The 12182-nt window shown below is 37.8% G+C and overlaps 1 protein-coding gene across 1 annotated transcript in view; it reads right to left on the bottom strand.

Annotated features, from left to right (window-relative positions):
- NYAP2 (neuronal tyrosine-phosphorylated phosphoinositide-3-kinase adaptor 2) overlaps nt 1-7595 on the bottom strand; it is a 283964-nt gene extending 276369 nt beyond the window's left edge. Inside the window, exon 1 of the mRNA XM_081575925.1 lies at nt 7375-7595. Within this exon, the coding sequence (XP_081432051.1) occupies nt 7375-7595 (221 nt within the window). The remainder of the gene's footprint in view (nt 1-7374) is intronic.
- Nucleotides 7596-12182: the final 4587 nt, after the last annotated feature.

The following is a 12182-nucleotide window of genomic DNA, read 5'->3' as shown; positions in this document are numbered from 1 at the left end:
AAACTAGGGTTTTCTAACCTATCTCAAGTGATATCACTAGTTTGAAATGATAAGTTTTGCATGTTTGTTTTCTGAGTTTTTTTTTAATAAAAAAGAAATCTCATTTAACAATATCTACAGAAAACCATTAAAATTTTAACATAGCAGAAATGATGAGCTACTGAAATATTTTTTCATTCTCCATTAACTTTTTGCCTTTTGAGTTTTTCTCTCTCTTTCCCACCAAATGTTATTTGGAGCTGTTAAGTAAAGTACTGAGTATCACTTTTCATTTATTTAAAATTTTCTATCCAATAAGACTTTTCAGTCAAATCCCATTTGAGAAATGGAAGTGAAAGTATAAGGGAGTTAGTAGGAAAAAATGGGCTCAACTTAGTTTAAAAATAAGTAATTGGGCTCAGAAAGCCCAAGTGACTTGGAATACTGAGAATGTGATGAGGAGATTTTTTCCTAAGAGCTCAGTGTTTTAAGCTTCCCAGCTTCAACACAAAAGGCATTTCAGCACATATGTGATCTAGAAGGTCAATCACATGAAATCCTATTTCCATTTTTTAAGCAATCCCTGGCAGTCTGCACATTTCTGAAATTGCAACTGGTATATTTCACAGAGAATTATCATCAATGCCTTTTCAAGGTCAAACATGCCCCATCTTTAGATTTTCAGCATTTATATTAAATCATAGTATATATTAAAGCGAGCATTCAGCAGATGTGACAAAGAATTTTAATTGATTAGACTGTGTTCATTAATATCATGTTGAATTTTATGTATAATGACATAAATTGCATGTTAAAAGTATTAAAATATGTGTGAAATTTAGATGTGGATATTCTGCCTTGGTCACCATCTCTGCACCTCAAAATGCCTGTGTGACCAGAATCTTGCAAAGGAGTTTTCAAAAATTTTAAAAATCAACTTCCTATTAGCAAAGTTGAAACAACTCTAAAAATGTACTATGAGAATACTCTATATAATATTTAAAATTTATTATATCCTTTAATTGTCAGAATCCCAGAACACTGGTCCCCATACGAACAATATAAATTGAATTTGAACATTTCAGCAGGTACTGAGATGGAATAATTTGAGAGCCCCATCCCAAAGACAGGGAGGCCTTGAACCTCCTCCTCCTGCCCAGTCATGACTTTTCTGGCTCCTTTCGTGATTCTCCAGTTCCTCCCACTACATCATCCGGAAAATTTTATGTATGTCCTCACACTGCACATGTGTGTGTGTGTTAGTCCCTCAGTCATGTCCAACTCTTTGCAGCCCCATGGACTGTAGCCCGCCAAGCTCCTCTGTCTATGGAATTCTCCTGGCAAGAATACTGGAGTGGGTACTCATTCCCTCCTCCAGGGGATCTTCCCAACCCAGGGGTTGAAACCAGATCTCCTGCACACTGCTCATGAGCCCTGCTTTTATAAAACAACGCCATCTGAGCAACATGGATGGACTTAGAGACTGTCATACTAAATAAATCAGACAGAAAAAGAGATATTATATGACATCACTTATATATGGAATATAAAAAGTGATACCAATGAACTTAATTTATAAAACAGAAACAGACTCACAGACGTAGAAAACAAACATAATTATCAAAGGGGAAAGGAGGGGATTTGGGATTAAGAATTTGGGATTAAAATGTATACACTATTATATATACAATAGATAAACAACAAGGACCTACTGTATATCATAGCATATCACTATTCTCTATACTCAGTATCTTGTGATAACCTATAAAGAATAGAATCTGAATACATATATATATAATATAAAATAGATAAATAACAAAGACCTACTGTATATCACAGTATATCACTATACACTCAATATCTTGTGATAACCTAAAATAGAAAAGAATCTGAATATTATATATATATATAATATTTATGTAATGTATATATATATATACATATATATTTAGGTATATAAGGGGTTTCCCAGGTAGCACTAGTGGTAAAGAACTTTCCTGCCAATGCAGAAGACATAATAGAGATGCAAGTTCGATCCCTGGGTCAGGAAGATCCTTGCACACCCTCGCACGCCTTCGCATGCTCTCGCAACCCACTCCAGTATTCTTGCCTGGAGAATCCCATTGACAGAGGAGCCTAGCAGGCTACAGTCCACGGGATCTCAAAGGGTCAGACATGACTGAAGCGACTTAGTATGCATACATATATATCTTAATCACTTTGCTGAGGCCCTGAAACATTGTAAATCAATTGTACTCCAACAAAAAAGAAAATAAACAAAAAAGAAAGTCATCTGAAAAAGTTTCCAAATTTAGGTGATTTTACTAGTGCTTTGTTCCTTCCAAAAATATTTACACTTTAAATTTGAATTCCAGAAAAATATTTGATGAAAGAGTGTAGGAGAGAGTAGGTAAGAGTTACTGACAGCAAGAGACATACTACATGTTTCGATTCCTAGCACATGTGACAGCTATGGTACAATAATACAATGGTGCATGAGGAGCCAGGTTTGGGGCCGCTTCACGCAGGAGTAGTCATCCGTTCATTCATCGTTCAGTCACCCATACACTGTGGCTGAGCAGTCTATGCTCCAATCTGCAACACTTGAGATCCCATCCCTTCCCACCTACTCAAGGACATAATCACAGTAATTTTTCCTTCCCTCTCCTAAGTCATTAACATTTCCCTTTCTATTGTAATCATTTATATCAGCATTTCAAATAAGCTAGCTTTCTCTCTTCTTAAAGGAAAAAAAAACAGGAAAACAGAACACCATAAACCTCTCTTCCTCCTTCAACTACTCTCCATATGTGTGAATTTTATTTAACCTCAAAAATCCCTACAATAATTTTCTATGACTTTCTTCCTTGTGTGGGAGACCTGGGTTCGATCCCTGGGTCAAGCAAATCCCCTGGAGAAGGAATTGGCAACCCACTCCAGTATTCTTGCTTGAAGAATCCCATGGACAGAGGAGCCTGGAGGACTACAGTCCGTGGGGTTGCAAAGTCAGATGTGGCGGAGTGATTAACACACACACATTTTCTTCCTTGTTTCAATTCCTATTTTTCCATCCTCTCATGAACATAACACCACAAGGTTTTGTCCCCAGACCTCCAGTAAAACTTTTCTTGTCAGCACCAATGTGGTAAAAAGCATCTTCCAATCCTCAGGCTTCAGTATATTTGACCCACCAGTAAAATCTCTCTTCTTTAATTCCTTTTGTTGTTTCACTCTGATGCAATACCCACTTTGGTGGTTCTCTTATCTCACTACCTCTTCTTACTGGATTCCTCTACTGTTTCTCTTATGTAAGCAATTATATGCCCCAAGGAACTGTTCTGGGTGCTTTTATACTTTCTATCTAATTTTAGGTCCTAGGGATTCTTAACTAGACTCTTGACTGCAGTATCTATGACTCTCATATTAACATCCCCAACTTTGATCTCTACCATGAATCCTGGATCCAGTTGCCCATCCAGAATTCTCCATTTGAATATCTAAAAGGACTCCCAACATTGGCGATGAAAGCTGAGCTCCCATTCCCCCACCATTCAACCTAAACTTCAGTTCAGTTCAGTTCAGTTCAGTCACTCAGTTGTATCTGATTCTTTGCAACCCCATGAATCGCAGCACGCTAGGCCTCCCTGTCCAACACCAACTCCCGGAGCCCACCCAAACTCATGTCCATCGAGTCAGTGATGCCATCCAACCATCTCATCCTCTGTTGTCCCCTTCTCCTCCTGCCCTCAATCTTACCCAGCATCAGGGTCTTTCAAATGAGTCAGCTCTTAGGCATCAGGTAGCCAAAGTATTGGAGTTTCAGCTTCAGCATCAGTCCTTCCAATGAACACTCAGGACTGATCTCCTTTAGGATGGACTAGTTGGACCTCCTTGCAGTCCAAGGGACTCTCGAGAGTATTCTCTAACACCACAGTTCAAAAGCATCAATTCTTCAGCGCTCAGCTTTCTTTCTAGTCCAACTCTCACATCCATACATGACCACTGGAAAAACCATAGCTTTGACTAGATGGACCTTTGTTGGCAAAGTAATGTCTCTGCTTTTTAATATGCTCTCTAGGTTGGTCATAACTTTCCTTCCAAGGGGTAAATGTCTTTTAATTTCATGGCTGCAGTCACCATCTGCAGTGATTTTGGAGCCCGAAAAAATAAAGTCTCTCACTGTTTCTACTGTTTCTCTTCAAATCTTTAGCATTTCATTAAGTGTAAGCATCATTCTTCTAGTTGTCTCAGGTAAAACCAACACATAACAACAGAACCCAGAACAACAGCAAAACAAAGTTGAGAACCATCTTCAGCTCCTTTCTTTTATTATACTTCTACATCTCATCAGTTAGAAAATTCTAATGGTGCCCATAATTTTAGTATTTTATGCCACCTGTACTAGTATCACCCTACTCCAAACTACCACCATCTCTCACATGAATCACTGCAAAAGCTTTCTCTCTGAATTCCCTGCATCCAGTTATACCCCATCCATCTCTTCAACCTATGGAAACCATAGTAATCATTGTGGGATGGTCAGTTAGGGCAAGTCATATCTATGTTCAAATAGCTTCTGTAATCTTTCTTCCATCAGAGAAAAACATTAAAATGTTTATAAGGCTTTGTATTACCTGATGGTCCACTACCAGTCTGAACTTATACCACCGCCCCCCAACCTAAGAATTTGCTCGCTCACAACAGGACACCTTGCCCTTGGAACACACCAAACTTTGTCTTCTCTGCCCAGAATCCTCTTCCCATAGATAGCCATATGTGGTTCATGTCTCCAGCAGCATGCTCCCAATGTCTCATACTCCTGCTCAGATGTTGCAGGATCTCAGAGTTCTTCCCTGGAGTCTATTCTTATCTTCCTCATCTTGGCTTGTTTTACAGTGTAAAAAACTGTTACCACCTGTCGTATACATTTATTTAAACATATTTTTCATGTTGCCCCTCCTTTACCCTTCTTTCAGAATGTAGTCTTTTATAGCCAGGAACTTTGTTCTGTTTACTGATATTTCATAAAAGCTTAGGGCTTCCCAGGTGGCGCCTGTAGTAAAGAATCTGCCTGTCAATGCAGGAGACTTAAGAGATGCAGGTTCGATCGCTGGGTTGGGAAGACCCCCTGGAGAAGGGCCCAGAAAGCCACTCCAGTATTTTTGCCTGGAGAATCCCATGGACAGAGGAGCCTGGTGGGCTGCAGTCAATGGGGTCACAAAGAGTCAGAAACGACTGCAGTGACTTAGCACACGCACATAAAAGCCTAGGACATTTCCTGGCATTCAGTAAAATTCCAATAAGTATTTTACCAATCAATGAATATATTTGACAGCAAGTTATTGGGATGGCCCAAAAACCGCATTCAGTTTTTTTCCATAAGACATTATGGAAAAACCCATACAAACTTTTCCACCCAGTAATTATTGATCAATAATTTGGCTTAAGATTCTGTTCTAAGAATTGCACAGTCACTTACCTAAATTCCTGTTCCTGTTCCCTGAACTATAGACTTCTTGGAATTATGCCTCTTTGAACACTTTACCACCTAAGAATGAGTCATTTTTGCTGTCTCAACATCTATAGATCTTTAAATAGAAACTTTCTGAAGGTTGTTGATGAAACACAGAATCTAATAGTACAGTGATAAGCACACTGCGGGTGCTCTGTATAGTTTAATAGAACAATTCAGCAAATAATTCCGTCCCTATGCTTAGAGAAAATAATGAATTTATGAGTTTTAATGGCAAGATTGGGAAACTTTAGATTTTAGGTATGAAGTTATTTTAAAAATCATGAGTTCCCTTTTTTGTTTGAATTTCAGAAATATTAGACTTATAGAAGTAATTTTAAATGTTCATATGCATATAGAAGTTTATCAGATGTACTTTGCAGAAAAAAATTTATTGTAAGAAAAGAACCTGTGATGTCAACTAAAACTGGGTAGAAATAAATAACATCTTACAAAAAGCATATGCAATTATTAACATGTTTATGAAGCATGCAATTTTATAAATATCTGTACATTTGGTAATAGAATGGATTTCCATTTTAATAGTCCAGAGAAAAAGACTGGACTCTTTCACAATGATCCTCTATAAAAGTTTTTTCTATACTTTTGTTTCCAAATCTCTCTTCCTGTTTCTCTCCCTCTTCTTCCTCATCAGTCATTAAATGATTGGAGTAGTGCATCCTTACTTTGCTTCTTTATAAGAGTGAATGTGTGTGTGTGTGTTTGTGTGTGTGTGTGTTTGTCGCTCAGTCATGTCCAGCTCTTTGCGACACCATGAACTGGTAGCCTGCCAGGCTCCTCTGTCTATGGAATTATCCAGGCAAGAGTAATGAAGTGGGTAGACATTTCCTTCTCCAGGGGATCTTCCTGATCCAGGGACTGAACCCAGTTTCTTGCATTGCAGGCAGATTCTTTACCACCTGAGCCACCAGGGAAGCCCATAAGAATGAATAGTCCACCTGAAAAGAATAATTTCTTTTCCTTCATATTATAGTGTTCACAGAGAGTAAGCAAAAGGATTAGTTTCAGATTAGATGAAAAATCCACCAACTATCAAGACAGCTTTCTATTACTATCCAGTTATCCAGGCAATTGATGGATTAATTTCCTGAATTCTGTCTCTTTGCCCTTAATAAATGTACTGCATTGAATAAATAGGACTCCATCAAACACACATTTCTACGTATACCCCTACAATATATACACTCAGAAAATGCTGAACATTTTTTTGGAAAAATCAAAAGTTGTGTCTCCCTCTTTTGATCTCAGTATACTAGAAAATGTAGCCTCAGTTTGGAGTCTGCAATTGAGGCTCATTTGCATATAGCAGGTAGGTTTTGAAGCATAAAAGTCATTTCATTTGAACAAACCTGGGGGACTTAGTACCAGGCAAGAGATGTAATAGCCACAAAACTCTGCATAGAGACTGCACACTGAAGCTTCCACTTCAGAAACTCACAAAAGTCTAATTATTGACAAGTCTTTTCATAGAAAGATGAACTCTATTATAAGGTAAGGATGATACAAAGACCTTTAAGGGTGGGGATTTTTCATTAAACATTAAATAAGTGTGTGTTCCCTTAAGCTTTTATCAAGAGATTGTTCAATATGAACTTTTATTTAAAAGAAACTGAATTTTTTCTTCAACCCATCTGCACCTCCATAATCATAACACAGAAGTAAACAACTTCTGTTAACTAAGGCAAGAGTCCTGTCCCTAGGTGGGTTGTTTTCTGTTACAGTTGAGGAGACATTTTCACTTTGTCTTTTCAAGTTTAACTTTGGCAAACCCCTTCTTGAGCAGGTGACAACATCACAGTCTTCGCAGGACTCACAGACTCCCTGGAGTGAACAACACTCAGGACACTTTTGTTTATACTTACCGTTTTATTGCTTCTTCCTGTCTTCGACGTTTTTCATTCTTCTCTTTCAAGTAGGCCAGGTTTGTCTCGTTTCTCAAGCGATCATTCTCTCGAGCAATGTCTGATGCGTTCTGAATAACCAAACCATCATAGGCCTTCATCCCCATATCCTCAATGTACTGGAGAAACGTGTCCAAAGGGTCTTCCTCGGGATTGGAGCTCATCATCTTGGAGGATTTCATGTGAAAAGGAACACTTTCTGTGGGATGAGAGCACATTTCACTTTCATCAGAGATGAAACAAATCAATGGCCAAAGCTCTTGCAATGAAGGGTGATGTGAAGGTGTAAACATTTGAGGGGAAAAAAAAAACATAGGTTATGGGCTTACCTGGTATACAAGTAGTAAAGAATCCTCCTGCCAATGCAGGAGATGCAGGTTTGATCCATGGGTTAGGAAGATCCCCCAGAGAAGGAAATGGCAACCCACTCTGGTACTCTTTTTTTTTTTTTTCTTCTTTTTTAAATTTATTTATTTTAGATGGAGGCTAATTACTTTACAATATTGTAGTGGTTTTTGCCGTACACTGATATGAATCAAGCATGGGTTTACATGTGTTCCCCATCCTGAACCCCACTCCCACCTCCCTTCCTATCTTATCCCTCTGGGTCATCCCAGTGCACCAGCCCTGAGCACCCTGTCTCATACATCGAACCTGAACTGGTGATCTGTTTCACATATGATAATATACATGTTTCAGTGCTATTCTCTCAGATCATTTCACCCTCGCCTTCTCCCACAGAGTCCAAAAGACTGCTGTATACATCTGTGTCTCTTTTTTTGTCTCGTATATAGGATTATTGTTACCATCTTTCTAAATTCCATATATATGTGTTAGTATACTGTATTGGTGTTTTTCTTTCTGGTTTACTTCACTCTGTATAATAGGCTCAAGTTTCATCCACCTCATTAGAACTGATTCAAATGTATTCTTTTTAATGGCTGAGTAATATTCCATTGTACATATGTACACAACCCTCTTATCCATTCGTCTGCTGATGGACATCTAGGTTGCTTCCTTGTTCTGGCTATTTAACAGTGCTGTGATGAACATCGGGGTACACGTGTCTCTTTCAATTCTGGTTTCCTTGGTGTGTATGCCCAGCAGTGGGATTGCTGGGTCATATGGCAGTTCTGTTTCCAGTTTTTTAAGGAAACTCCATGCTGTTCTCCATAGTGGCTGTACTAGTTTGCATTCCCACCAACAGTGTAAGAGGGTTCCCTTTTCTCCACACCTTCTCCAGCATTTATTGTTTATAGATTTTTGGATAGCAGCTGTTCTGATTGGCGTGAGATGGTACCTTATTGTGGTTTTGATTTGCATTTCTCTGATAATCCCACTCTGGTATTCTTGCCTGGGCAGAATAGCCTGGTGGGCTACAGTCCATGGGGTAGCAGAGCATCAGACACAACTGAGCATGCATACATCACACCGTGTAAACAGCCATGGTTTTGTTTCTCAAAAATGTGTTCATATGCTAATAAGATATAGCAGAGCCAAGCTCTATTTTTTTTGAACACCATAACTTTTCTGTTCAGTTTCAAATAAAATAATGTTATTTGGAATGAACTTTCTTATTGTGTGTTTTCCTTGCAATTTAAAGTTAAGATTTATGAATCTGAACAACTCATGCAAAATAAAGCAGTTATCAAGGAAATGCACTTTTCTGATATAAGTTGGCTTAGAAATAATCTCTTTTGGGTCCTCCATTATTCTCCAAAATGGCTTCATACTATAACTCAAAAATCGTAGATCACCAGAACCACATTAATACTTACCAGTCTGATCATTAATGGCAATTTTGATTATCCTTACTACTTGCAGGATTAAAAACCTGAGCCACAGAAAGGAACTCTGAAAGCCAGAATCGAATCAAAACAAAAACATAGGACTTCACAAGCTCACCTATAAAATGATGGAAATAATAATGCTTAGCTGCTACTGATATGAAGATTAGGGGAGGTGATGACTATAGAGAATTTCACATAGAGTTCAACAATAATAAGTGTATACATAATAAAGCTTGTTGATATTATTGACAGGAACAATCATGTAAAAAAAATATATATATATAGATGAATGGGTAGATAGATAGCCAGCAGGCTATAGAAATCAGCATGGCTTGAAGTAGCAGTATCCAAAGAATCATAGAAATAAGTGAAGCCAGGGGATAGAGAAACTGTATTTGTATCAGTCAAAATAGAACAGAATTTTAATTAATTACATGCAGAATAAGTATTTTACACTTCTAGCTTAATAATGCTTATTGTCCTCAGTCGCATATTCATTGTGGTAAAGCAAAATCAATTACCAAAGAGAAAATGTTGGCAAATTTAAAAATTGTAAATCACTTTTACATCTTTTACTTTCTTCAATAGTCTCAGAAAAAATTTTTTTAAATATCAGCTGAGCTTTTTAAGGCAGAAGTCCAGACCTTCATTTTTACCATTTCAAATTATTTCCATTCTGATTTTTTTACAAGAATAATCATGTTCCATAACCTGGATCGTAGCTATGGAAACTTCACTTCTTATCAGAGTTTATTAGCATTTCAACTGCCAGTCAATCCATATGTTACTTGAAGCCCACTCTAAATTTAAGGATTTATTCCTCAACATGTAAGAAATTGTTGAAAGTAGAGGATCGATGAATTGTTCTTTCACTCATGGTTTTCTGTTATGTTGTTTTCTTATGTTTAATTTGGTTTTAAGCCGTAATGGGTTGGTAAATGAAATGGACTTCTAATTGCAACCATCTAATGTGACAAATTGTATTTCATTATCATCCTATCAGAAATGGTGAACATACATAAGAATAAAAAAATTCTGCTATGAATGGTTGTAATTTGTGGGGGAGGGGATGCAACATGATTCTCAAAGAGCTAAAGTATTATTATTATTGGAAATTCACTTCTACCAAGGATTTCAGCACTAGGTGTGCTTGGATAAAAAAAGATCTGCATAACTTCATGGCAATTATTTCTACCGTAGTTAAGCAAGCCAAGTCAGTATTACAAGGATTCTAGAGAGAATGCCTCAGGGTGGAAGATGATCACTCCTACTCTGCCCTGGAGCAAAATTGTCTATTTCCCATTGTGTAAGGCATTATCCAAAGAATTTTATTTCTTCCCTTAAGTTTTCCTCTCCATCCAGGTGACACCTGTGATTCTTTATGCAGTTTATATATTCCAAACACTAAGCAGGTTAATTGTGCACCTCTGAAAATTAATTACCTCCCTCAGTGGTCTTTCAATTTGGCTAGAGTTCAAATTTGTTTATTTTGAGAAAATATTAAATAATAACATCGTAAAATATGTATACTATGGAGAATCCTATTATAAGGTGTTTTTTTAATTGAGATGAAAATTTGGGGGATAAAAATCAACTGTGAAATCTAGTAATACTTCAGAGCAATGAAAACTGGATGTTGGTGAACATGTTTTTGTCATCCGTTTCTAGAAGATATTTGTTTCTACAATCATTCATTTATTCAAGTATTTCTTGAGCACATGCTATGCACTGTGCTGCATGCTAAGTTGCTTCAGCCGTGTCCAACTCTGTGTGACCCTATGGACTGTAGCCCACCACGATCCTCTGTCCATGCGATTCTCCAGGCAAGAATACTAGAGTGGGTTGCCATGCCCTCCTCCAGAGGATCTTCCTGACCCAGGGATTGAACCCGCATCTCTTGCACCTCCTGCATTGGCAGACAAGTTCTTTACCACTAGCACCACCTAGGAAGCTCCGTTTTATGCATTAGGCAGTGATAAAAGCAAAATTGTATCCCTCTAGACATTCATTCAGCAGTGAAAGAACACAATAAGTAAATAATTGCAATACAATGTGACAAGGGCACTAATTCACTTGGCAGTGTTGGCATTCACTAGTTTGTCATGGTGATGGTCAGCATTTTTGACGATGAACACTTTTCAATGGTTATATGTAGTCTTCAAAAGTAAAAGTAAAAAAAAAAAAAAATAGACTTGAGCTGTATCACTATTTAAGCATCATACTTTTTTTGCCTTTTTAGTGCTAAGTGCTCTATCATGTCCAACTCTTTGAGGTCCAATGGACTATAGCCCACCAGGCTCCTCTGCCCATGGAATTTTCCAAACAAAAATACTGGGATGAGTTGCCATTTCCTTCTCCAGGGGATCTTCCTGACACAGGGATCGAACCCATGTCTCTTGTGTCTCCTGCATTGACAGGTGAATTATTTGCCACTAGGGCCACCTGGAAAGCCCTTTTGACTTTTTGTCCACATGTAAAATGTAGTTTGTAATGTAGAGGGAAAGGGTGGCAGTCTTGAAGGTCATATAGTGGAGTAGTTGACCACAACGGCCTAAAAGTCCTAAACTAAAGCACCCCTAGATCTACGACTTTGTGCAAGTTAATTAACCTCTTTTAGTTTCAGTCTTCACATTTTAAAAATCATTATTTACCTCCTTACACTATTGTGAGGATTCAGTTAGAAAATGCATGCTCAGTATGGGACCAAATGTATTAGTCATTAACATTAGATGATTTTCACAATTTTCAACTGTGGGGAAGATAAGGTTTTGTCCTCTACAAATATAGTTTTACTTGAAACATAATAGAATAGAATGCTTAATGTTCAACTTCCTTAATCACAGGTATGCAAATAGAGGCCATGAAAAGGGTTAATAGATTTGCTCACTAACCAAATGCATTTAAAAGTACTTCTCCATTCTGCCCCGTCCCTGATGGCTCAGCAGGTAAAGAATCCACCTGCAATGCAGGAGATACAGG

The sequence above is a fragment of the Giraffa tippelskirchi genome, chromosome 3 (assembly GCF_054371585.1).
Source record: "Giraffa tippelskirchi isolate mGirTip1 chromosome 3, T2T-mGirTip1v1.2.pri, whole genome shotgun sequence".
NCBI lineage: Eukaryota > Metazoa > Chordata > Mammalia > Artiodactyla > Giraffidae > Giraffa > Giraffa tippelskirchi.
Note: the sequence above shows the minus strand (reverse complement) of the source record. Positions and strands in the feature narration are given on the sequence as shown.